The sequence below is a fragment of the Myodes glareolus genome, chromosome 5, assembly GCF_982192425.1.
Source record: "Myodes glareolus chromosome 5, mMyoGla1.1, whole genome shotgun sequence".
Lineage (NCBI taxonomy): Eukaryota > Metazoa > Chordata > Mammalia > Rodentia > Cricetidae > Myodes > Myodes glareolus.
In genome coordinates, this window is record NC_142030.1 from 2829294 (window position 1) to 2854961 (window position 25668).

The window sequence follows — 25668 nt, forward strand, 5'->3', positions numbered from 1 at the left end:
CGCTTTACTTCTTTTGAGTATCAATAGAACTGAGTTGCAGTCAGGCATGGTAATGTTGTGTTAATTTTTTGAGGATCCACAGGGCATTTTATATAGTTTCTGTAGCAGTCCATGTTTCCACCAGCAGCAAACAAGGCTCAAGATTGCTCTACAGCCTCAGACATACTTAACTCTTATGTGTGTAAGTCTGTGTATGTATGTATATGTACGTGTGTGTGTGTACACACGTGTGTGTGTGTGAGAGAGAGAGATGGTACACAGAGAGGGGCGTGCAGATGTCATGGCATCTGGGTGGATGGAGGACAGAGAGGAATCTTGGGTGTTGTCTTGGTTAGCGTTTACTTACTATTGCTGTGAAGAGACACCATGACCATGCCAAGTCTCACAAAGAAAGCATTTAATTGAGATGGTGGCTTGCAGTTTCAGAGGTTCAGTTCATTATCATCATGATGGAGAGCATGGTGGCATACAGGCAGACTTGGTGCTGGCTACATCTTGACCAGAAGGCAGCAGGAAGTCAACTGACTGTCACACTGAGTGAAACTTGAGAAAAAAGACCTCAAAGCCCACCCCTGCAGTGACACACTTCCTCCATCAAGGCCACACCTCCTAATAGTGCTGCTCCATTTGGGGGCCATTTTCCATTTCTCTTGGGAACAGGGCTTCCCCTTGTTTGCCATGGTATATACCCTTGAGCTTCTGGGGCAGGGGTGGTTTTTTTAATCTTCATCTCCCATCTCACTGTTGAAGTGACGAGATTGCAAACACACCAGTGGACCCGGCTTGATATGGGGTCTGGGAAATGAAACTCAAGTCATCAAGCTTGCATGGCAGGCGCTCTCCTCAGCCCTTTCTTCTTTTTCTTCTTTTTTAAAATATGCATCATAGAAGCTATGAATCAATGTCTCCTAGTTTTGATTTGTATTTCCCATGATTATTAACAGTGAATGACATCATCTCATTAGTGGACATTAGTATTTATAGTTGGGATAAAAGCCAATCAGGTTCTTTCCATTTTTCAGGGAGTTTTGGTTTTTGTTGTTGTTGAATTGTAGCAGTTCTTTACATATTCTGAACATTAATAATCCCTGACACATGGATGTGGGTATTTTCTATTGCTGGGTGGCTATTCATTGTCTGTAGCATCCTGTAATACAAGACAGTTTCTGCAAAGCCCAGCTTAGCTATTTTTCCTTGCATTGCTTGTGTTTTTGGTAAATCTCAAATGATTTTTAAAATTGCAGTGTGAGTGAAAACCATATGCTCTTGCTTTTGAAGCTGTCACCTGGTGAATATTACGGTATGGTTCTGAACTGTCTCTCAAAGACTCTTATGTGGGAGGCCTGTTCCAACTACAGCTGTGATCAGAAGCTACAGTAAACCCCATGCTAGGAATATTTTTTTTCCTATGAAGAATTTTACAACTTTAGTCCTTATCTCTAGATATTTGATCCATTTGTGAATGCGTTTTTGATACTGTGTAAGGGTCCAGTTCCATCCTTATGTGTGTGGACACGTAGGCTCCCCAGAAGCCTACGTTGAAAAAGGCATCATTTCTTCCTCTGGGAACCCAACGTGACCGTGACGTAACTTCACACATGGATTTGTGTCTGGGATCTCTATTCTGTTCCATCTGCTCACATGTCAATCTCTAGACCAGTCTCATACTTCTCTGGCTGTTGTGGTTTTGTAGTAAGTTTTGAAATCGGGAAATGTGTAGGTCCTGCAGCTCCACTCTTACGTTCCAGGGCTGCTCTGGTTGTCTGGGGTCCTTTAAATTCCATATGAATTTGAGATGGGACTCCTCCACAGAGAAGGTGTTGAGACTTTGGTAGGCTCAGAGCAGAACCTGTATGTAACTGTGTGACATTGTTGCTCAGCCGCATCTGCCTCTGGGTCTCTGAATACAGAATGCCTGTCATTTGTGTCTTCTTGCAGCATTGTTTGGCAGTTTCAATGTGTAGAATTTTGTCTTCTTGGCTAAGTTTAGTCTTACATATTTAATTCTTTTTGTGCTACTTAATGTCAATTTTCTTAATTTCTTAAAAATAATCTATTATCTTGTATGTGGTTTGCCTTCAGTGGTGCACTTTGGAGGGCAGACAATCTAAGGTGTTGGCCCTTGCTTGCTGCCTTGTTTGAGACAGGCTATCTTGTTGTTTGTCACTGTGTGTATCAGGCTGGCTGGCCTGCAAGCTTTCCAGGAGTCTCCCATCACTCCCCCCATCTGGTATAGCAGTGTAGGGAGATGTGCTACCATGTCCAGCTTCCTACGCTTCCTAGGGCCCCGACTTCAGATCCTTATGCTTGCACAGCGAGCATTTTACCCACTGAGCCACCTCCCAGCTCCTTAACTTCCTTTAAGATTCTTCACAGTATATAAACCAGCCAATTTTTGCATATTAATTTTGTAAACCTAAAAATTTTCAGAATTATTCATTTCTTTCAATAAGTTCTTTTGCTTTTCCTAAAAACTATATTCTCTTGTGAATCGAGATTATTTTACTTCTTCCTTTCCAGATATAGGCATTGTGCATTTTTAAATAGAAATGAAAATTTTATGTATTTACCATGTAAGTTACATTTTCAATTCTAACATGTTAAGTTGGTTCATAGGAGCATAGTCTTTTTTTAAAAAGTGATTTTCTCTAGTGAGAACACTCAAAAATCTGCTTTCTAATACAGTTTTCAATAATGTAATATGTTGGAGCTGGAAAGATGGCTCAGTGATTAAGGGCACTGGTCTCTATTACAGAGGACCCGGGTTCAGTTCCCAGCACCCACACGACAGCTCACAACTATCCATAACTCCAGTTCCAGGGGAGCCAATGGACTTTTCTGGTCTCCATGGGCACCAGGCATGCACATGGTACACATACATACATATTGGCAAAACACTCATATGCATAAATAAATCTTCAAAAATAATAATATACATTATTTAATGATTTGACTTAAATTATTTAATAATTTTATTTAAATCCAATAATATGCACTATTAAATTCCCCATTTGCTATACAGTAGAACTTCTGAATTCATTCTTGCTGTCTGACTGAAATCTTGTGTCCTGGGATCGACCACAGGGTCTGTTCGTTTTTATTAAGGTAGTGCGTGTTCTTTCCTCTGTCACCTTCTAGGAAGGTTTGCTGGATCTCTGGGGTAACTGAGTCCCCTTTTGAGATTCCAGTGTGAGTATCAGCCTTACATTTCTGCTTCTGGAATCAGTGCTTGGCGACTTTCTTGGTTTGGAGCTGAAATGTCCCCCAAAGGCTTGGTTCCCATGGCAACCTGTTCCTAGAGGTGTGGCCTCGGGGATGGGATCGGATCACCAAGGCTCTGACCTCCTCCATAGATTAGTCCGCTGATTCTGGTTCATGGTGTGTGGGCTCAGGGGATGTAATGGAAACAGGAGTGGTGGAAATGTCCTTAGAGCCAGGACCCCTGGGAGTCAGTCCTTGGGGGCTGTGTTGTATCTCCTGCCTCACACCTTCTCTGCTTCCTGGCTACCATAGAGTAAGCAGCCTACCCAGTCACATGCTCTCATTCTGTCTGCCTTGCTCTGGCCCAAAGCAATGGGCTAAGCAATGAGTGAATATAAACCACACCGTGGTTGAAGTTGTTCATCTCAGGTACGTTGTCATGGCGAGGGAGAGCTGACCGACAGAGCGTGTATCTACCAACCCTTGTTAGAAAAACTTGTGTACAAAGCATCTAGTGAACAGACATTTTTTGAAAATCTGCTTTGTAGCTGACACTAAAGAGGAAAAGGTCTCAGGGGTTGCAGCCTAAAGAGATGCATTCCTCCATCCAGACGTAAAGTTCAGGACAGCAGGAAGGCTTGGAGTTGGAGAATTGTGTGGGAAGACCTGTGTTGACTAGTTAGTGTCTTTACTGGGACCCGTGACTGGGTCTCCACTCTTCTGCTTCTCTGATTGTAAGACAGGACGAGTTTTCTCTACTCTGCGGTGTGGTCATTCCTTACACAAGCAAACTCTTGGCATCACAAGCTGAAGTTAGGTACAGCATAAAGGTGGGTGGTGGGTCCTCTTGGTAGGAGACACGCTGAAGACGGCTGTTTGATTTGTCGGGATTATGTTCATCAGATTCAGATGTAAACTGAATCAGTGAGGAGCCTGACTTGTTCTGGATGGCACGGTTAACGGTGGAAAGCCAGACCTGAGACAGCACTCCCGCTCCCCTGAGCTGACACTGCGCTGAGACTTGAAACAAGAGCAAGGAGAACACAGGCTGCATGGAGAGCACCACTGCGTGAGGGGTGTGTGTGTGTGTATGTGTGTGTGTGTGTGAGTGTATGTGAGAGTGTGTTGAGCCTGTGTGAGGGTGTAGGAGAGAGTGTGTGTGTGTGAGTGTATATAAGAGTGTGTGCCTGTGTGTGAGTGCATGAGTGTGTGCATGTGTGAGTGTGTATGTGAGTGTGAGAGAGAGTGTGAGAGTGTGTGTATGTGTGTGAGCCTGTGTGAGGGTGTGTGAGAGAATGAGTGTGTATGTGTGTGTGTGAGTGTGTGTATGTGTGAGTGTGTGTGTGTATGTGTGAGAGAGTGTGTGTGTATATGTGTGAGTGTATGTGCCTGTGTGAGGGTGTATGCATGCATGAGAGTGTGTGCATGTGTGAGTGTGAGAGAGTGTGAGAGTGTGTGCATATGTGTGTGAGCCTGTGTGAGGGTGTGTGAGAGAGTGAGTGTGTGAGTGAGAGAGTGTGAGTGTGTATGTGTGTGTGAATGTGTGTGTGTGTGTGTGTGTTCTGTGTTGGGGAACAGAAGCAGTGTCCCAGCTGTAGGTGTTTCTCTTCTGGGAGCGTGTTCAGATCTCAGCAGCAAACTAGGAAATGAAACTGAGGGGAACAGGTACTTTTAAATTTTAATTTAAAAACCTTAATTAGCATACAAAATGTGACTAGGTACTTTTTGAAGTTCCATACACTTGAAAGATAAAGGCATTACTTTCAGAATATGTTCATATATTCATTTGGCACGGGCACAGGATGGGACAGAACATTAAGGACTTGTGTGAGCTCTGGGTTGAGAGTAATGAAAACTCGGCTTAGCCCCATTCTCGGGAGCCTACACGAGCAGGAGAAGGGGAGCAAAGGCTGGGACACAGATTCCTGATGCGAATTCAATACAGCATTTTGAGATGGAACATTTGGAATCTGTTTTCCTGGCCTCGAGTGTTTCACTTGGCCACTCTTCTTTGGTGGCTTCTTCATAGCTCGTGGGTGCCCACCTGTCCCCACTGGTGTCCAGTGTTCCCTCCCCTGCTGCTGCTGCTTCCGCCCTTCATACCCTCTAGTTAGCATCGCCATTAGAAAATGAAATCTGTGATTTTGTGGGGAACAATGTCCAGCTGCTCAAACCCACCCCGTTTCCATTTTTAGCTTCTCCCCTACTTAAAAATAAACAGCATCGGGTCGCACTTGCCCAGTCTCTGCCGCAGGCTCCAGCAGCCATTCCTTGAGCCATCTGCTTCCCCAGATGCTTCTCTGCCCCCTCCCCATCTCAGCTCTTCTAGGGAGAGTCAAGGGGCGGAGCTCAGCAGCCTTCAGCTCTGCAGCACTGCCTGCCCACGCCCCCTTAAGTTCTCAGCCTCAACCCCAGGCACCAGCTTGCTGGTCCAGACAATCTTAGTATTTCCAGGGAGAGGATGTTGGCTTGAAAAGGCAGGGGCGTTTCTATGGCGATGTGAGTCAACATCTCACAGTAGGAAGTGCAAACTAGTTTGTCAGAATTTCAGCTGAGCTCTAAGACTGACTTGGTTTGCTTCCTTGGAAGTTGGTGTGTTAGAGAACCCTTGGTAGCTGCTGTTACGTGGCCACCTCCATCAGTCCCTTTGGTCTGAAAGAGTGTTCTCAGATGACTGAGCAGAGCTGCCTGGTGTTCTGAGACACTTGTGTGATGAAGACAAGTCCCATGCCTTCCGTTAACCGGGAGGGTGGGTGATACTGACAGAGAGAACTGCAGCAGCCTGCTTCTCTGCTGTGTCTGAGATACCTGCTAACTACCTGTGGTTCTTGCTAATGTGCTCTGTCTCCCCAGCCTGCTTCTCTGCTGTGTCTGAGATACCTGCACAGGAGACAGTGGTTCTTGCTAACATGCTCTGTCTCCCCTCCTTTTCCATATGGCTAATATCCGATAGCTGTTGGACCTGGTGGCCTTGTTCATCTGCAGCTGGAAGTACAGGGGGCTTCACACACTCTCAAGGTTTGTGGGGTAGTCATTCACAGAACCGAGCAACTTTCCAAACGTCCTGGGGAAATCACCACTCCCAGGCATTTGCTTCCAGCAGATTGGAATGCCATAGCCCTTCCTGTCTTCAGGGAATCGGCTACAACCACACCAGAACTCTCTTTTCTTCCTGATAGATTTATGTTAATGAAATTCAGATTCTGTCCTATGGTCGCAGTGTTGCTATCTGATGAAGTTGACAACCTGACTCTCATTGTCATAATTGAGGCTCCTTGTTGTAGGCTGGATGTCCCCTGTCTCATTTACATTTCTTCAGTATGAGTTCTCTTCTTGAGGGTGTTTTAAGCATGTGAGACAGGAGGGTGGACCACTGAGCTCAGGATGCAGCTCTATTTGCATCAGCTAGCTTCATCCTAGATACAAGCTACCCCAAGAGTGACTGCTGTAGGATGTCAGAGAGCTCTAAGGAAATGGACTTAAATAAGAACTAGAATATTCTACTCACTGTTATAGCTATCTGGACCAAGGGAGTATACCCTGTTTTTTCTTCTTGGGACATCTAAGAATGGCATTAATTAAAATAAAACAAAAACTCATAAACCAGTGGCTGAGATCCAGGTTTCAGAGTAGAAAGACCCCTGTTGTCGACCTATATCCATCTATGTCCATGGACAGCAACCCTCCATGTCTGCACTTTTAATTCCACAGGTTGAGTTACTTGCATCAACTGTGGTCTGAAAGTACTACATGGAGAATTCAAGAAATAACCAATGTGTAATTTTAGATTGATCAAAGCCCCAAGTAGCCTGTAGAACTCTTGAGTCCGAGCCCACTTCTGTTCTCCCTGAAATGTGATGCTTCTCTCTGTCCAGTGTATCCACGCTGTATGAACTATCACCTGCTTGTGTCTCTGTACCCCTGTGGGTTATCAGAATGATCGCTTGACGTCTGTGCTCAAGTAGCCCTTGGGTAATAGGCAGATGCAGCATCGTGTGTTCAAGTAGTCCCCAGGGGCGAGCCAGGCCTGACTCTTCACCCTCCCTTGTCCCTCCTCTGTCCTTGCCCCCACCCACAGCCCATCAGAGTCCCCCCCCCGCCCCGTTCCACATGGGCCCTCAGCTCACCATAGCCTGGCCTTCCTGTTCAGGGTAACAGCATCACAGCTGACTGAGCAACCCCATGGAAGCCTCATCAGCCAACACCTCCCTGTTGGTTTTTTTAAATGATCTTAGTCACTTCTCATAAAAGAAGAGCCTCCTTGAGCTTCCCCAGGCTCTGCATGCTGTCTGCGGGTTACCTTGACAAAGGAGAGTGGGATCTTTCCACTCCCTCTTAGGGCATCAGGTGCAGGGAGGAGAGCAGGCTGACTGGGTTTGCCTCACTGGGTCCTGGGAAGTCAAATTTGTCACAGTGGCCTCTGTACCTACAGGGAATTATTTGGACACATCCACACCAATCCAGACGGCTCGTGGTTTCCTGATTTATTATTCTGAGTTCTTCATCCGCATGCCCTCACCAGCTACCTCCCCAGTTGCTGCTAGCTGAGTCAGTCCTGCTCACAGAACATCTTCTTCTGCTTTAAAATGCAGAAACCACAGTGGACGGGCATTCTCGGAAGTGAGTGGCTGGGTAATGAGCACTTCCTTCTGGGACATCCTTCTCTGCCTGGCCTGACAACATTGCTGATCCTGCTCCCAGCCTCTGGGGACCTTGAGAGCTACTAGGTGTCATCACTTCTGGGACCTGTGGGCTGGAGAGACTTTCAGGCCACATCCAGAGAGCCAGCTCTGCAGTATACCCCGAGTGGCTTATTCATGCAGAGGCCACATTGGTGTGCAGTGGCCATAAAACCCTGTGTAAGGTAGAGTGGGAAGAGAGAATGTTGTCAGGGAGACAGCCCTCCACAGTGAGATCTGTGCTTCTGGAATGGCCCTGGCCTCAGAGTAGAAAGAAGGACCAGGCTGGGAATTGGTTTCTCTAGATTGAGAGGACCCTGGCCAAGTTACAACACAGCAGACCACCACAGCCGGACCCTGCTGAGAACCACCTTCCAGACTTGTCTCTGCCTGTGTGACTCACCCAGGCTCAGCCACAGAGCCTCTGAGATCAGACCAGCTACAGCTGGTTGCCTCAGAGTTCTGCAGGTTTTCAGAGAGCAGTTAGGACGCATCTACTGACCCCCATCGTCTTTCCTTCACGTGGAGCATTTGCCAGACTCCCTAGGGTGTGTGTGACCACTGTGGTACTGCACCTGGCTCTGTGCAGAACTCACAGATGTGTTTATGGGGCTCCCACAGCTCAAGCCATGGTGGGGTGCCCTTGGGAGGGCCAACCACAATAAAAGGGATGTGGTACAAAGGCTTGATTTGTTTGTAAAATCCCTACTAAAGGGGAATGAAATGAAGACCCAGGAAGGATAATCGAACGTCTATGTTCACTGGAAGGGTCCCTCCATCCACAGTTCCTCCAGGCACTGTGGTCAGCCACCTTCTCAGCTGCTACCATGTGCTGTTGAGAAACCTTATTAGTTCCTCGCCGTGATGACAACATGCCTGAGAAGGAAGGGCTTTTTTTAGGCGTCTAGTTGGAGGGTGCTGTCTTTCATGCTGTAAAAGTCCTGGTGGTAGGAACATGAGACAGCTGGTTACGTGGCATTCACAACCAGGAATCAGGGGCTCAGCTCAGTCTGGGACTCATGTTTAGGGCTCTTCTTACTCAATTGGCCCAGTCTAGAAACTCCTTCACAGCTGTGTCCAGAGCTCGATTTCTGTGGTGATTCTAAATTCCAACAAGTTGACGATCACAGTGTGTCTTCCATACACCCATGGTGTTACCCCTTAGAGCATGTCAGGTTTCAAGGGAGCCAGCCAGCTTCCTAGAGTCAAGTCCACCAATCTAGAAGGTCACTGTGATCTTGACATGGAGCTGTATTGTGGGTAACAATTGAAAGTGGTTTTATCTATGGATTTATAGGCAGAAAACCCACAAAGATGTGTCACCTGGCGGGTAAGGGGGCTGCTACATCCTAACCAGCTTAGAACTTAGGTTGTCAAGGCCGGAGGGAAGCCTGGTGTGGAAGAAGTAACATTGCCAGAGTATGTCACTTCTTAGGGCAGCATGAATATATTGTAGGCTAGGGGTTTGGAGAACTGTCTCGACATGGCTTGGCTCCAAGTGCAAGAGGAAGAGAGGAAGAGTCTGGACCTGGCAACAGGAGAATATGGTGTTGGTTTTCTGCCAACTTGACAGAAGCAAGAGTCATTTTGGGAGAGGGAGATTGGCCTGTGGGGCATTTTCTCAATTGATGGTTGATGTGAGAGAGCCTAGCTCACTGTGGGTGGTGCCACCCCTGGGCTGGTGGCCCTAGGTACTATATCAAAACGCCATGGTTAGTTAGCAAGCCATGAAGAATAAGCCAGTCAGCAGCACTCCTCCTTGGCATTCCTTCCTCCGGGTTCCAGCCTTGAGGCCCTGCCCTGACTTCCCTGCATGATGGACATAGAAGCTGCAAAGTGAGACAGACCTTTTCTCCCTAGGTCGTTTTCAGTCCTGGTGTTTTATCACAGCAATAGAGACACCAAGACAGAAGTAAACCTCAGCCTTATTTCTATTGCCCTCTCACATGAAGTTCTTTCTGCGCTTCCCTCGTAGACCCGGTACCTCTCTCCGCAAGCTCGCCGCCGGTTGCACGCTCTGCTCGCCTCTTGCTCGACCTCCATGCTGATCCTGTTCAACCTGGTGTTTCTGGGAGGGATTCATGTTGGCAAAACCTACTGGGACAGGATCTTCCTGCAAGGTAAGCACAGCTCTGCCTGATGTCACATTGTCGTCTGATTTGCATTTGGGTGCTGTTGTTGACTTGGGAGTCTTGGGAGAGCCGTGCATAGGACAAGTGACCTGCAAGGTGTCAGCTGGGAATGGCTTCTGTTCCATGGTGACTGCGGCATTACCTGTTTGCGGCACCTCATATCCGCTGCCCATGAAGCTTGACATCCAGCTCTCCTGCACCCTCCATGCTATTCCTCTTATGTTTCCAATGTCGTGACTTCTTCCGGCACTTCCACACTGATTTTAGATTCCAAGCTTCAGTGTGCCATGAAGTCTAATGTTGTCTAACCTTGTTGCATTTACGTTCTGGATTTCTGTTAGCAACATTCCTGGGTGTCTCCTTGTGCTGCCCTGGAGCTGTGAGCTTGGGTCTGGTGTCCGCCCTGGACCTGGACTTTTGTCTCTGTGTGCTTCTGTGTGTGTAGGCACATGCGTGCCATGGCCTACGTGCACAAGAGGTCAGAGCACAACTTTGTGGAGTAGTTTCTCTCCTGCTGCCTTTTCATGGGTCTCAGGAATCAAACTCAGGTATCCAAACTTGCCCAGCAAGCTCCTTCACCCACTGACCCATCTCGTTGGCCCCAACTGTGAGTTAATCTTTTGTTTCACGTCCACAGAGTGGACTGCCTCAGTGTCCACAGCAGGTAGAATGCCAGGTGTGGCAGCTGTGAAAACTTGACGGTAGTGGTCATTACCGCTGGTCACCACTGGGACTTCTGAAAGGTGAGAACAGACTGTCCACTGAGTCTAGCCCTGGAGCTGCTTGCCGTGCTTCCAAAGAAAGGATTCCCTGTTCTGCTTGCGCCACCCCTGCTTGGGTCTGGGGAGTCCTGCTGAGCAGCGTCAGTGAAACCGGACATGGCTGGCCGTCATCTCTGCATCAGGGTCCCCAAGGAGCCAGAGATATTTTTGCTGCAGCTCTCTTTTCACACCGGATACAACTTCCAGATGCCTGATATCAGTCACGCTTGTAGACAGACTGTGTGACTCAGTGGGCTCACTAGGTCCCATTTGATTTTAATCTTGTCATTGGAAAAGCCCATCTTTGATATACTTCCTGGAGTGCTCAGCGCATGACCGCATGACCGATGCAGAACCTGACACATTGGTGAGCACCCGAGACTCGGGGTGGGGGTGGGAATGCTGACTCTAGGCTCCTTGTCACCTAATGAGAAGGCTCTAACTTCCTCCTCGGTCAATCAAATATATCGAGTGTCTGCTATTTATAAAACACTGAGCACACAAGGATGAGAAAGGAAGCCCATTGCTAGGTGTGGTGACTTCATCCAAAATCCTAGCACTTAGGAGGTTGAGGAAGAATGTTTCAGAGTGTGAGGTCCACCTGAGCCACATAGGGAGACCCTGTATCCAGTGGAGAGGTGAAAGAAATAAATAAAACACAGGTAATAAATAGGGACACCAAATAAAAATAGTTTCCAGGTGACATTTGGCTGGGGTGGCTGCTATGTGGATGTCTGAGGGAACTGTCAGAAGTCATTGTGGCATAGTGGCTAACCTTCCATAGAAATGGTGTGTAGATGAAGGTTTCTATCCTGCCCAGTCCTGCAGCCGATCAGTCCCAAAGAAGCACACAGAAGCTTATATTAATTATAAACTGTTTGGCCCATTAGCTCAGACTCATTATTAGCTAGCTCTTACACCTTAAATTAACCCCTAATTCTCATCTATGTTTAGCCACATGGCTTGGTACCTCACTCAGTGTGACATTCTCATCTTGCTTCTTCTGCATCTGGCTTGTGACTGCGTCTCCGCCTTTCCTCTTCCAAGAATTCCCCTAGTCTGGTTGCCCCGTGATACTTCCTGCCTGTCTACTGGCCAATCAACATTTTATTAAACCAATTTGAGTGACAGATCTTTTCCGTGTACAAGAGCATTATCCTATAGCAGTGGTGTTTAAGCTAAGCACCAAGCAAGGATTTCCCATGTCCAAGAAGGCTGCTGTGCTGGAGTAACTAATGTTGACGGCCATAGCAGAAACTCCAAATCTTGGTGGATGTTAACTGTACATGTTTATTACTCAGGGCTGAGGAGACGACTCAGAGGGAGGCGTCAAACCCTCAGCACCCAAAGAAAAGCTTGTATGACCACACATGTGCCTTTAACTCCAGGACTTTGCAGTGGGCAGATAGGGGTGGTAATGTAAAGTAGGGCAGGGATGATAGAGGGGTAGAGAAAGGGTGGTGGAGGGGTAGGGCAGGGGTGGTGGTGGAGGGGTAGCATGGAGGTTGGAGATAAGAAGATTGCTGGAGCTTGCTGGCTCCTGGCCTAGCCCAACTGCAGCTTTAGTGAGAGATTCCATTTCATAGGAATGGGGCAGAGAGCAGTAGAGAGAGATTCCCAAAGCTGTTCCCTGCCCTCTAAGTACATACAGAACATTTACATGCTCACTTATACACCCACATATGTGCCTACCCTACACACATAATTTTATTTCTCTCAAAACATACAGCAAACCCAGTCACTTTTTCTAAGCTGCAATTCTAGGAGTTAGAATGTTTGATGTCTTGTCTTAGCATCGGGGAAGGGAAAGACCATGAGGCCTGTGCACCAGATACTAAATACCTTAGTGACATGTGTTATGTCTGTTCATGTCCTATTGGCCAGAATCGCTCATGTTATACTCCCGAGTGCCGGGCTGGAGTTGTGGGAAGCAGGCAGGTTTGGCATGTATGGGTCATCTGTGTCACACAGTTGGTCACCCAGCTGGAGATGTCCCAGAGGCTGTGCAAAGCTGCGTTTGAGGAAGAGGGAGGACTCGTGATTAATATGTGAAAGTCAAGCTTGCGGAGCCGGTCGTCAAGGCTGTGGGAGTGGACTCAGAGAGCCAGGGGCTGCCTGGAGTAAGAAGTCGGGGAAGACCTGGGGCATGTTGGCACTGAAGAGGGCAGAGCAGCATCTACAGTGTGCTCTTGCTGCTCCTGGGTGGCAGGAGGCTCACAGCACTGCTTGCCTGGCACCCTGCAGGTCTGCCAGTACGTGGGGCCAGCACTGTGTCCTGTGGTCTGTGACAGCACATAGTGTTTCCGTCCTCCTTGGGCTCGGGGACTCTGATTCTTCACACAAGACCCTGTGACGTCATTTCCCTTTGGGGCTCTGAAGTCAGGGGCTCTCCAGACAGGCCTGCCTGTTTCCCAGGCTGGAACCAAGGAATGTCTGCTGGGATCTTGTCAGTTGCTCCTTTTGCTGTGTCCTTGTCAAGGGTTTGCCGTGTCCTTGTCGAGGGTTGTTGGCTTGAATTCCTGAGTTTAGATCTCCCGTGGAGGGAAGTGATCGAGATGGTGCCAAACCTCCCATTCTGGTGAGCCTGGCTGTCTTACAATTTAGATGGACCTGATATCGATGGTTGTGATAAATATTCATGTCTAGTTACAAGAAATAATTAATGAGTTGGTAGTATGTGTCCTCAGGCCCTACTGGGAGTGTTAATAGATCGGCATTCTAAAACGGAAAAAGAAAATCTGAATTCTGAAATCACCTGGCTCCCAAGAGCCCCAGAAGGGTCCTGTTGTCCTGTACTAGTGCTGATGGGTGTGCCAGCATCTGGCAGCCTGACTGTCTCTGACCTCTGCCTTTGGGTATGTGATCAGTTCCTGTTGCTCTAAGACTCATCTCTGCATCTGGAGGTGGTGATGAAGGCATGAGGGGACCTGTCTCCAGAGAATGGAGCGTCTTCAAGCTTAACATCTAGACTTCAGGGTTTAATAAGAGTCCCTAGCCTCTGTTGTGATGGCTTAGGTCATCCTCAGAGGTCCTAACTCAAGGAGTCCAGCTGCACAGGGAGGGGACAGACAGGTGCCTGGGGACAGGGGTAATTGCAGGTTTGCAAGCATCATTGTCTTAGTTACTTTTCTGTTGTTTTGGTAAAATGGCAGACAACTTAAGGGAGAAAGGGGCTACCCCACTCACAGGTACAGTCCGTTATGGTGGGAAGTCAGAGAGGCGGGAACCTGAGGCAGCTGGCCACATTGCAGTCAAGAAGCAGAGAGAGATGAGTGCTTGTATTCAGACTGTGACCTCCAGTTTGTAAGTCTAGGATGGGTCTTCCCAATTAGCATAATTACCACAGTCCTTCCCAGGCATGCCAGAGGTTAACGTATTCTAAAGAGTCCTTCACAAGTATGTTTGAAGGCTTGCCTCCCAGCTGGTCCCAGATCCTATCCAGCTGATAATAAACAGTAACCATTGGCTGTTGTGTGACTTTCCCTGGGAAGATAGGAGCAAATGTCTGTTCGCCCCAGATTCGACTTGATAACTGACCGAGGAAATAATGCCATCCAGGCCTAGCTTAGTGAGTTCAGTGCTGTTCCTTAGGGCGTGAGGTTACTTAAGGGAGCGTGGGAGACTCAAAGGCAGCTGCGTCACTGGAAAGCCCACCCCAGTACATGGATGACTCACAAAGGCTGTAGCCCTGGAGTGCTGTACTTGCAGACAGCTACACAGAAGTGTCTCCTCCCACGGCTGTCCCTGCTCCTGTCATCTTGAGGAGGGGCTTCATGGCTCCTAACCTTCTGAGCTTCCTGAGTCTTGTAGGTTTCTGGCTCAGGAGTCCTAGGTCCCCCCCCGCCAGGAGGGAGAGTTGCATTTCCAAATTAACTACATATGTCTCTCAGCAAATCAGATATCAGTACCCACAGAGACAAGCTCGCTAATTCTGCAGGGATGTGGAAACTGCCGGTGCACAGCCACCAACTCTAAGGGAGACGGGTGCGCCCAAATGCATGCTTACTAGTTTATTCCAAGTATCTCATGGGGTAGCATGGAAGACTGACCCCAAAGTCAGGATCTCCCCATCTCCTGCAGTAAACTCAGCTACGGTTGGCTTTGCGTTAAGTTGTCAAGTTCATCGTGGTGATTCCATAGCAGCCTCGTTCCTGGACTCTGGGTGAGAGAGGGGGCTGCAGGATGGGTCCTTTTCCCCCCCTGGTGTGCACCTCCCCCACCCTGATGAAGAATGGAAAACAGACATGCCCAGTTTAAGAAAAAAAACCTGGGGCTCTAGGGTGTGTCATGCATGTAACATTTTTTAACAGCAAGGCTCACCTCTTTCGCTGAGATAATTCAGCAGAGAGTAAGGAATCTGTCTTCACTCTTAAAATACAAACCTACAAATATTCTCCATTTAAATATGCTTCACGCTCCTTGAAGTTTTACGGGTCTAAGAGGGATGTGGCTGGGGTCTGGGCCTCCTGTGTGCTCTAGGATGAACTATACTGAGTCATTCTCCGCAGGGACAGGTGCAAAGTGCTGCCAGGGACAGGTGCAAAGGGCTGCACAGTCACCTTTGTCCCCAAAAGCTCAGTCACGGAGACGCCTCAACCTTCCATGTTGATGTGTGCATTGGTTTCCTCGGCAGGTATTTTTGAGTTCTGTTCTGTAAGGAGATCAATGAGACAGAACTCTATGTGACTTTTTTTTCTTTTTTTCTTTCTTTTTTTTTTTTTTTTTGAGACAAGGTTTCTCTGTAGCTTTGGATCCTGTCCTGGAACTAGCTCTAGTAGACCTCAGACTCACAGAGATCCGCCTGCGTCTGCCTCCTGAATGCTGTGATTAAAGGCGTGCACCACCACTGCCTGGCCCATCTTGTGACTTTTTATAGGAGGCATGCACAGACATTACCAGATAGGATACTCACACACCAAAGAAAGGACTCCATCCGACCTTCTTGGTGAGCTGCTAAGTTCTGAGGTTACTGACATGAGCATGGGTGACTGGGGCAGCTACACTGCTAGTCACATAATTCACACACAAAATTACCTGCACACAGATCCCACCAACATTATCCTCACTCCTCGGCATGCAATGCAGGTATGCATGCACATATGTATGCACTTCCCACATACTTACACACACATATATACATACTTGCACCCCAATACACACATATCTGCATGTAGACCACCCCAACATTCTCCTACCTGACTCCTTGCATAACTGCATGTGTGTGTCATGTACATACATGTGCACAACACACATACATACACCCCAATACATACATACCTGCATGCAGACCACCCCAACATTCTCCTACCTGACTCCTTGCATAACTGCATGTGTGTGCCATGTACACACATGTGCACAACACACACACTTGTATTCACAAGTATACACACACAAAATTTGTATTTCTTCTTCCTTATCACTCCATCACCCCATGTATCTTGGCAAGCTGTGCCTCAACACTTAACTCCCTAAGAAGCCCCTTGCTCCAGAGAACCTGGTTCCTTTCCCTCTGGATTCCAGTGAGTGTGATGATGTCATGCAGGTCAGAACCCTGGCACTCCCCAAATCTGCTTGCTATGTTAGCTAAGAGAGGAGAAAATGTATTATCCCCCAATTACTAGCTTGTCCAGACAGTTTATTCTTCCCCTGATGCAAATGCTTCTCGACAGGAATTTTATTTAAAGGCAAACTGGAGTGTGGCACTGGAGACCCCAGAGGTCTGTGGGGAAGGCGAACTCACCCTCCACATCTCCTCACACTTCTGGAATGAAATTTCCCTGGGCTTGAAGAAAGACAGAGGGCAGATGGCAGCGCCTCCTGGGTTGTGTTTGTGAAGATGTCAGTCTCTCACTTCACGGGACCTCACCTTCAGATGGATTTTTCGTGTTTATCCCGACTTCTTCCCGACCTCCTCAGATCTCTTAGACTGTAGAGGTTGAGGAGCTGGTGCCTTCTGCCCAGGGACGTTGATTCATAGACCTTTGAGTGTTTATCTGTGGTGAGACATGGGTCCATGGTGACCATTCTTGGCATCTGGCCTGGTTTCATTTCTGTTGTTGTGATAAGACACTCTTAACAAAAGCAACTTGCAGGAGGAAAAGTTCCAGATCACAGTCCATCATCGAGGAGAAGCCAAGGTAGGAACTCACTCAGGTGGTCACAGCACACCTACCATCAAGAGTAGAGAGAAACAAATGGATGTCTGCTCGCTCTCACCTAGCCTTCTGTCTGATATAGTCCAGGAATCCTGGGTGTGTCTTCCCACCTCAGTTAATAATCAAGACAACCCCAACAAGCATACCTCCACAACCTGCTCCAGACAGTTCCTCAGCAGGTACACACAGGGTTGGCGGAGGCTGCTCACTTGTTTCCCGGCCTCCCAGACCCAAAATAATCACACAGAAACTATATTTATTGCAATACTGTTTGACCAATAGCTTGAGTGTAGTTTTAGCAAGCTCTTGCATCTTAAATTAACCCATTTTTATTATTTTATATTTTACCATGAGGCTTGTGGTTTCCAGTACCAGCATGAGGGCATCTTTCTCCTCTGGTGGTTACATGGTGTCTCCCTGACTCTGCCTCTTTCCTCCTCTATCTGCTTGAAATTCCCCCTAGTTCTATTCTGCTAAGCCACTGGCTGAGACAGTTTGGCTGTTTTGCTCTTCGGATCTTCAGGTTGAACCCCAGTTTCTTTCTCTGGGTTTGTATTAGTTGTGCTACACTGTGGTATATAACTTAGTTTGAGAATGGCTGGGAGGGCTTTGTGCTCACTTCACTATCTTTTTATCTTACCCTCAAAAAAAAAAGAAGTATTGATCTAGATTGGGCAGCATTTGGGGCTAGCATTTATCAGTCAGCTACTGCTGCATAACAGGTCACCCCAGAGTTTACTAACTTGAGCAAACAATTGCTCAGTTCTCCAGCCTCTGTGCTGAGTGAAGGCTGGCTGGCCTGGTGGCACCTCTTGGATGTGTCTGTGGTTGGTTTTGGTTTAGATTATTGGCCAAGGAAAACTGACAGAGTTCCTAGGGAGATCTTGTCTGTTGTGTTAGGTTAAAGAGAAGCAGCTGCCTGGGAAAAATAGCTCAGTGGGAAGCACCTTCTTAAGCTGTGCAAGGCGGGGATTTATTTCGTTCCTAGCACTAAACACGTAAAACCCAAACCTGTTGTGAAATATTCCTTTACACTGTGTGAGGATGTGTCACTGTGACAGGTTCAGTAAGGAGCTGGATGGCCGGCCAGTAGCTAGGCAGGAAGAGGGTTGGCAGAACTTCTGGGGACAGAGAGGTCTCAAGAAGACAGGAGTCATCAGCCGGACTCAGAGGATGTAGGATGTGCAGGATGGAGATGAGGTAATGAGTGCAAGGAAGAATGCAGACTAAAAAATGTGGGTTAATGTAAGTTAAAAGAGCTAGTTAGAGCCAGGCGGTGGTGGCGCACACCTTTAACCCCAGCATTTGGGAGGCAGAGGCAGGCCGATCTCTGTGAGTTCGAGAACAGGATTGAAAGCTACAGAGAAACTCTTTCTCAAAAAACAAAAAATCTAAACAAAACAAAAACAAAAGAACGAGTTAGAAACAAACCTAAGCTAATGCCAAACTTTCATAATTAATACTAAGTCTCTGTGTCATTATTTGTGAGCTGGTGGCCCAAAGAAAAATCCATCTATACAAAAGAAACTAAGACAAGCCCACCCTAACCAGGTATGGTGGCCACAATCATCCCACACCCTTGGAGGAAGAACAAGAGTATTCCCTGGGTCTGAAGCCAGCCTGGGCTCCATAGGGGATCTGAGGGCAGCCTGGGCTATAGTAAGGCTTTCTCTTAGAAAAGTAAATGCAAAAACAAAAGCTGTAAATGTGAGGAGGGGGGTGGTCAGAGCCATCAGCCTATCTAGGATCAAACTGACTCCAAGGTAGAGGCAGCGGCTCTGAGCGATGCCCAGTGGGCCAGAGCTCCTGGGGCTGGTGTGCAGGAAGAGCCCTGGATAATCCCAAGCAACAAGCGGCACCAACAAAGCCCAAAGGGAGCCTCTGCCTCCTTATTCACCCATGTCTTCTGCATCTCCGTCTAAGTCGGGATGTTGACTGTGTAGGGGCAGCAGATAGCAATGATGAGAAAGTCCAAGTCGCGCTGTGCCAGCTGGCAGGGGGAAGAAGAGGCAGAGCCGGTGCCATGCACGGGAGCAGCATCCAGCCAGAGGAGCCTCAAAGCCTCTCGTCCTGTGAACTTAACTGTGAACTTAAGCCAGGGTGCCTTGGGCTCCCCTTTGCCCTCTGACCACATAAAACTATTTTTCTTGCTCTTTATAACTTTAATTTTGCTACTGTTTTGAATCATAATGTAAATGTCTGTGTTTTCTGATGGTCTTAGGTGACCACTGTGAAAGGGTCGTTGGACCCCCACCAAGGGTCACAACACAGAGGCTGAGAACCAGTACTCTGGCTGGAAGCCATGACTCCATGAGAAACAGATAAAGGCTTTGAGCAGACATTTATCAAAGGCGATATGCAGAGACCCTTAAACCCAGGGAAGAGACCCAACACGTTGAGTCGTCAGGAGAAGTCACCTAGCCCCTCAGTGGAATGCTGCTTCACAACCCCTAGGATGACCGTAATAAACAAACAAGAAGTAGTAAACAAATTTTGCCATGGATGCCAGGAAAAGCCAAGTACTCATCTATGGTGGATGAAAATAGATACTGAGTTGGTTAGGGATTTAAAATTTTAAATAGAGAGTTACATAACCCAGCAATCTATTCTCAGGTATGTATCTGACAGAAATAAAACTGCAGGTCCATGCAAAACCTGATGCATGCATGCTCATGCCACAATTGCATGGGACAGCCAAACAGAACCAACCCAGACAGCCATTGGCCAATGAACGGAAACAGTGCGTGAACTATCTCCACACAGTGGAATGTTTAAAAACATCGGAGCTACCTGGAGACGGCAAGGGAAAGGAGGGCAGAGGACCCCACGTGGAGCTGTCCGCTGGTGTGAAATGTCTGGAGCCGACAAAGTGTCACAGATGGGAACCAGCGGTTACCGCGAATGGCGAGGAGCATAGTTTGGATGGTGATGGCTCGAGGCCGCGGGTTTCCTTTAGGGAGTGACCCATATTCTAAACCAGACTATGGTGACGGTGATACAGGCTGTGACCATGCACTCAAAACGCAGAGATCGTGTGGTCTGTGAAGGATTCTCAGAAAGCTGCACAAGATCACTTAAGAAGAAACAGTAACTGGTCTGTGCTGTGTTAGCTCAGATGGGGTACTGGCTATAGAGAAGCACACCCACGCACCAGCTCCATCCCAGACTGGCTTAGCGAACCAGTGAGCTTGCTGGAGTTTCCCACGGGATCATGGGAAACCCACGGGTAGCTGCCTTACTGAAAGCCCATCCTAGCACAGCAAACCACAAAAGCTGCATCCGTGGAACCCCCGCATGATTAACAGGCAGTGCCGCAGACGAACCTCCTCCCCAGCAGTGGGTCCTGCCTGCGTAACCTTGGGTGGGGTCTTGTGGATCTTATAGCCTTCTTGGACATGTAAGCTTCATGAGTCTCCCTCCTTTATCTGGAGGGAATTTTCAGTTGTGAGGAAAGAGCTACACCACAGCCAGACTTGGCTCTTCTCTCTGTTCCCCTATGCATTTGTCTAATTGTCCATCTGTCCATCTGCCTTCTACCAACCCATTAATTTATCATTTCCCTTTCCTCCTGTCTCATACAGTTCTGTTTTCTTCCCCATCATTTCTCATTCTGTCAATCAAAACTATTGTTCACAGTAATAATGGATGCTGAAGACTAGGAACCATGCCATTTGCTGCTTTTTATCATGCTACTCTGTCATTTTTAATGTCCTTGTGCTTCATAACTTAGCATAAGGTGACTTTCCCTGGTGCTCCAGGGGACATACTTTTTATCAATCCATCTGGAAACAGATGGATGCCTAGAAGTGAAGGCTGTGAGAGACAGACCCAGACTTGCTAGGGAGGCAGGAACACCTGGACCACATCTCGGCTCTGCTGGGCTCTCAGAAAGATGTGTATGAAACTTCCCAATTTTGCATGTTTGCTGTGATAACTCAACATTAAATATGCCTGGCACTCCTGCTGCCTGCAGTCTGAGATTTTGTGCAGGTTGGATGCCTGGAAGCTGGGTTCCTCATTGTTTACACAATGTTGAGTGAGGCTGAGGTTGACCTGCTCCAGAGCAGCTTCCATCGTGAGTCTGTCCCCTCTGGGTTGCCATTAATCGCTGTGCTGTCAGGCTCCTCCCTGGACCAGCCTCCCACACAGCTGCTGCTCTGCTCTCACGTCCATTAGCATCACCTGGACAGCTCGTTTAAAATGACCACTTCGTTCTTACCTGTAAGAGACGCTGATGGAGCGGGTGTGGGGTGGCCCCAGGGATCTGTCCTCTGCAGAGGACCCCAGTGACTCCGGTTGTATCGTAACTGATCTGCTAGTGGCTGCCTCAGTTCATAGCCCGGGAAACTCCCCTTCTCCCCTCCTGTACTCCACAAGTGCCCATTTCTTTAGCCCAGACGAGCTGACCTACCATAGTTTGCTATTTATAAGCATGGTATATCTGAGTCTAACACACCCTGAGGTTCTCGGAGGAGATAAAAGTCCACCCGCCTACTGAGGAAAATAATCTGACCAGTCTACCCCAATGGCCAGCATCCGGGTTTAGACACATACCGTTTGGTATCAGAATTTTGCTCTGCGGGTTTACTGGGTTTTTATAGGCTGACAGATGGGGCGCTTTGGGAAGTGACATGGTCGTGGCCGTGGGTGTGACAAGCAGATGTTACTGCGGCAAATGCCTGGCTCCAGAGAGGAGCAGGGGTTGGTAAAGTGTCCCTCGATCTGCACCCACTTTAAAACGTTGTATGGAAATCTAACACTTTCCCTGGTAAGGGAAAGACCCATCAGGGCTGGCTTTCCTCACAGTGAGATGCTGCTGTGGAAGCCCTCGTGACCTGTGAGAGTGTTCTAGAAATCATGTCTGCTGTTCTAAAAAAGACGATATGTTCTCACTCTTTCTTCTTTTCCCATTGTGTGTGTGTGTGTGTGTGTGTGTGTGTGAGAGAGAGAGAGAGAGAGAGAGAGAGAGAGAGAGAGAATGTGTGCACATGGGTGTGTATGATGTAAAGATGCTAGGTTGATGTCAGAATCCCTGATTGATCTTCCACCTTATTTATTGAGACAGATTCTCTCATTGAAGTCCCAAGCTCACCCATGTGGTAGGTAGCCCTGCTAGTCAGCTCACTCTGGGGAATTCCATCTCTGCCTTCCAGGGCTGGTGTTACCAGGGAGTGGCCATGCTCACCTGACATTTTGTATGAGTCCTGGGAATCTGAACTCTGGTCCCGCTCTTACCCACCAAGTGTTTAACTGCTGGGTTGTCTCCCCTAGCTCCAGTCACCCCACAGCACGCTAGAACTCACCTCGGCTCTCTGGCCCCAACCATCCCTCCCTGCCTCTTTTTCTTGAGCCCAGCCCCCAGTGCCTGGGGTGACAATATGCTAATTGCCCTGATTTAAAGGTCTTATACATGTGCCTAATCATGTTAGGCTACTGTCAGGCATCCTTGTTAATTTGGGAGTTTGCTATCCCAAACATGGACATGGATAGCCCGGGGAATACACAGCCTAGACTAAATTCCAATTGAACCTGAAGTACGGAGGTAGCCCTTCGCCCCCCCCCCCACAGGGTGCTCTGCATTTTGTGAAACACTTTGATTTGATTTGATCTGCCAAGTCCCCTCTGCTGTAAGTGGCAGAGATGGGATCCCAGGTGAACCTCGGTCATAGGGCTACCTAGCCATTACATCATATCACCGAGGGAAAACTGACATCTCTCTAGTTGACTGTATGGTTTTGCTAATTTACCTAAGGCTATTCTGTCATTCTTCTGGACCCTGAGCTACCAGACGCTTCTTGGAAAAGAGCTGTGTGAAGATCTGTGTGAACATAGCTTTCCCTCATCTGTTTAGTGTGTGTGTTGGGGGGGGGGTGCACACGTGTTTTGTGTGCATGTCTGTATGTGTGTGTGTGTGTGTGTGTGTGAGTGTGTATGTGTGTAGGGGAGGTGCGCATATCTGTGCGTATTCGTGTGGGTACCTATTTCTGTGTGGGAGAAGGTGTATATGTCTGTGTTTGTGCATGGTGTGTGTGTGTGTGTGTGTGTGTGTGTGTGTGTAGTCTCTTGGTCTGGGGCTCCTAAGATGGTCTAGGCTGGCTAGCAAGCCCCTCGGACCTGCCTGTACTTGCTTTCCCGGTAATCCCTGGCATGCGTTGCTGCCCCTGGCCTTTTTATGTGAGTGAGTGCTGGAGAACTGAGCAGCAAGATGGATCTTTAAGTTGAGCATGCCTGTCTAGCTAGTGCCCCACACTCTAGAAGTCTCTTTACATTCTCTCTTAGCTACGGTTGGCCTACATAGGGTTACCAACCTCTTTAAATTCAATCTCATAATTGAACATTTTTTTATTTTTACTTTCTTTTTCAAGATTTGTTTTATTATTTTAAATTATGTATGTGTGAGCTGGTACCCAAGGAGACCAGAGACATCATATCCCCCAAGAGCTGGAGTTAAAAATGGTTGTGAGCTGCCATGTGGATGCTGGGAACTTAACCCAGGTCCTTTACAAGATCAGTTATGTTTTCTTAATCACTAAGCCATCTCTCCAGCCTCATGACCTCTGTCTTGTGAAAAGTTCTTAGAAGTCTTTTGGCCATTTAAAAAAAGTGTGTCAATTTTCCTTTTCTTCTTGATTTCTAGGCATTCTTAAATGTTTGTGTGTATATTTGTGTGTAGCATGTGCGCAGGCATAGCTGCACATGTGCACATGTGTGCAGGAATAGAGACTAGAAGTGGCTTTGGGTGTCTTCCTCGATTGCTCTTCACAATTTTGAGATAGGGTCACTCAATATCACCGAACCCAGAGTTCACTGGCTGGTTAGACTGGCTTCCAGTGACCTTCAGAAACCTATCTGTCTGTGCCGCGCCAGCCCCTTCAAGGCTAGGGCTGCAGGTGCCTGCCGCCATGATGATCTGAGCTGAGGATTCCATGCTTGTGTGGCAAGCACATCACTGACTGAGCCGTCTCCTTGGCCCCTAGGCATTCTTTGGATAGAGTTTTTGTAGCCATTTCTGTGATGCTATTTATAACTTTTTTTCTGCTCTGTTGGTTACTTTCCTATTGCTGGGATGAGGCACCATGAATAAGGCAGCTTGTGGAAGAAGGAGTTAATTTGAGCTGATTTGAGAGTTAAGAGTTCATCATGGCAACAGGCATAGCGGCCAGACCAGGGAGGAGAGAGAGCTCACCTTTCCTACTATGTTAGCAGAGAGAACAAACTGAAATTGGATGAGGCTTTTTATCTCAAAACCTACTACTCCCTAAACCTCCCCAGCCGCCAACAGGGACCAAGACAAATGCCCGAGACTACAGGGGACATCTCTCATCTTTTCATTCAGATTACCAAAGTATACCCTCCCTGCCTCACTCCTTACTCTAGCGATGTTTGCTGATAAATAGATTTCTCACTTTCTGTCAAGTCCCATTTGTCCGTCATTCAGTCACTGTTTGTTCCTTCTCTGCACGTCTTAGGAAGTATCCCCATGGTCACAAAGATCTTCCTGTATTTTCTCTGAGAACTTTTACTTTGTGGCTTTTTCTACTTAGATCTCAAATTCATTTAGAATTAATTTTACAGAATGTCAAGAGGCTAAGATCAAGGTTTGGAGGCGGGGTCATCTTGGACATCTAATTTACCGAGAACCTTAATTGAAGAGGTCATTCTTTCTGCCCAGATGTACTGTTTCAGGGGTTGGGTCGATACTGTCCTTAGTGAAGCTGTATAAGTCCACCTCAGTGAAGGTGACCATTGCCCTCTTTAGAATCGTCATGCTTATTCTTATCGATTTATTGACACGTTACCAACTTCTACCAAAAAAACACATTTATTTGGCTTCATATTGAAGCTGTATCAAATATATGTAAATTTCTTGCAGCATTTGGTTTAACCCTGATTTATTTAGAAACAGTAGAATACAAAACTACTAACCAGTGGTAACTTTTGATCAGTTATAAGTTAAATCATTTATATTCACAACAAAGTGTCTGGTTGGAACATTCTCATGTGTTCTGGAACGTTCCACTCAAGTGGTGTCCTATTTTGAATGTACCTGGCTCCCATAATCTCATAGAAAGTGGCACTATTAAGAGGTGTGGCTTTGTTGGAGGAAGTGTGTCACTGTGGGGTGGGCTTTGAGGTTTCCTATGCTCAGTATACTGCCCAGTGACACAGTTGACTTCCTGTTGCCTACAAGATGTAGGTCCAGCACCATATCTGGCTGTACACTGCTATGCTCCCCACCACGATGCTAATGAAATGAACCTCTGAAACTGTAAGTGAGTCACCACCAATTAAAATGTTCTCCATTATAAGAGTTGCCATAGTCATGGTGCCTCTTCACAGCAATTGAAATCCCAGCAAAGACATATGGAGTGTGTCTCACATCTTTGTCCTTTGTATGACATCATTATGACTATGCCCGCAGAAGCTGGTGATGCAAGAGTCAGTGAAAGATCATAGGTTTTACGTGAGATGCCTGCCTGAAGACAATGGCTTTCATGTGACCTCCTAATTAGCACCATTGCAGAAGGTGTAGAGTTGTATACAGATCCAGAGACCTTCAGGAAGTCCCTGTCTTGCCTCCATCCTGCCACCCCAGTTGCAGAAGAGGTCACTGAGGCTTAGGAGGTACAGCTAACTGGCCCTCCAGAGCTGGAGGCCAAGTCCTACTTTAGGAGGTCTGCATTTCCCAAAGATTCTCAGAGCATAATTAATGAAAAAAATAGCCTCGTGTGGTGTTGGA

The 25668-nt window shown here is 47.4% G+C and overlaps 1 protein-coding gene across 3 annotated transcripts in view; it reads left to right on the forward strand.

Moving 5' to 3' along the window:
• Positions 1-25668, forward strand: part of Hhat (hedgehog acyltransferase) — a 247720-nt gene that overhangs the window by 197998 nt on the left and 24054 nt on the right. For all 3 annotated transcript variants that reach the window (XM_087906017.1, XM_087906016.1, XM_087906018.1), the window contains one exon: positions 9856-10000. In XM_087906017.1, coding sequence (XP_087762143.1) covers positions 9856-10000 — 145 coding nt within the window. The remainder of the gene's footprint in view (positions 1-9855; positions 10001-25668) is intronic.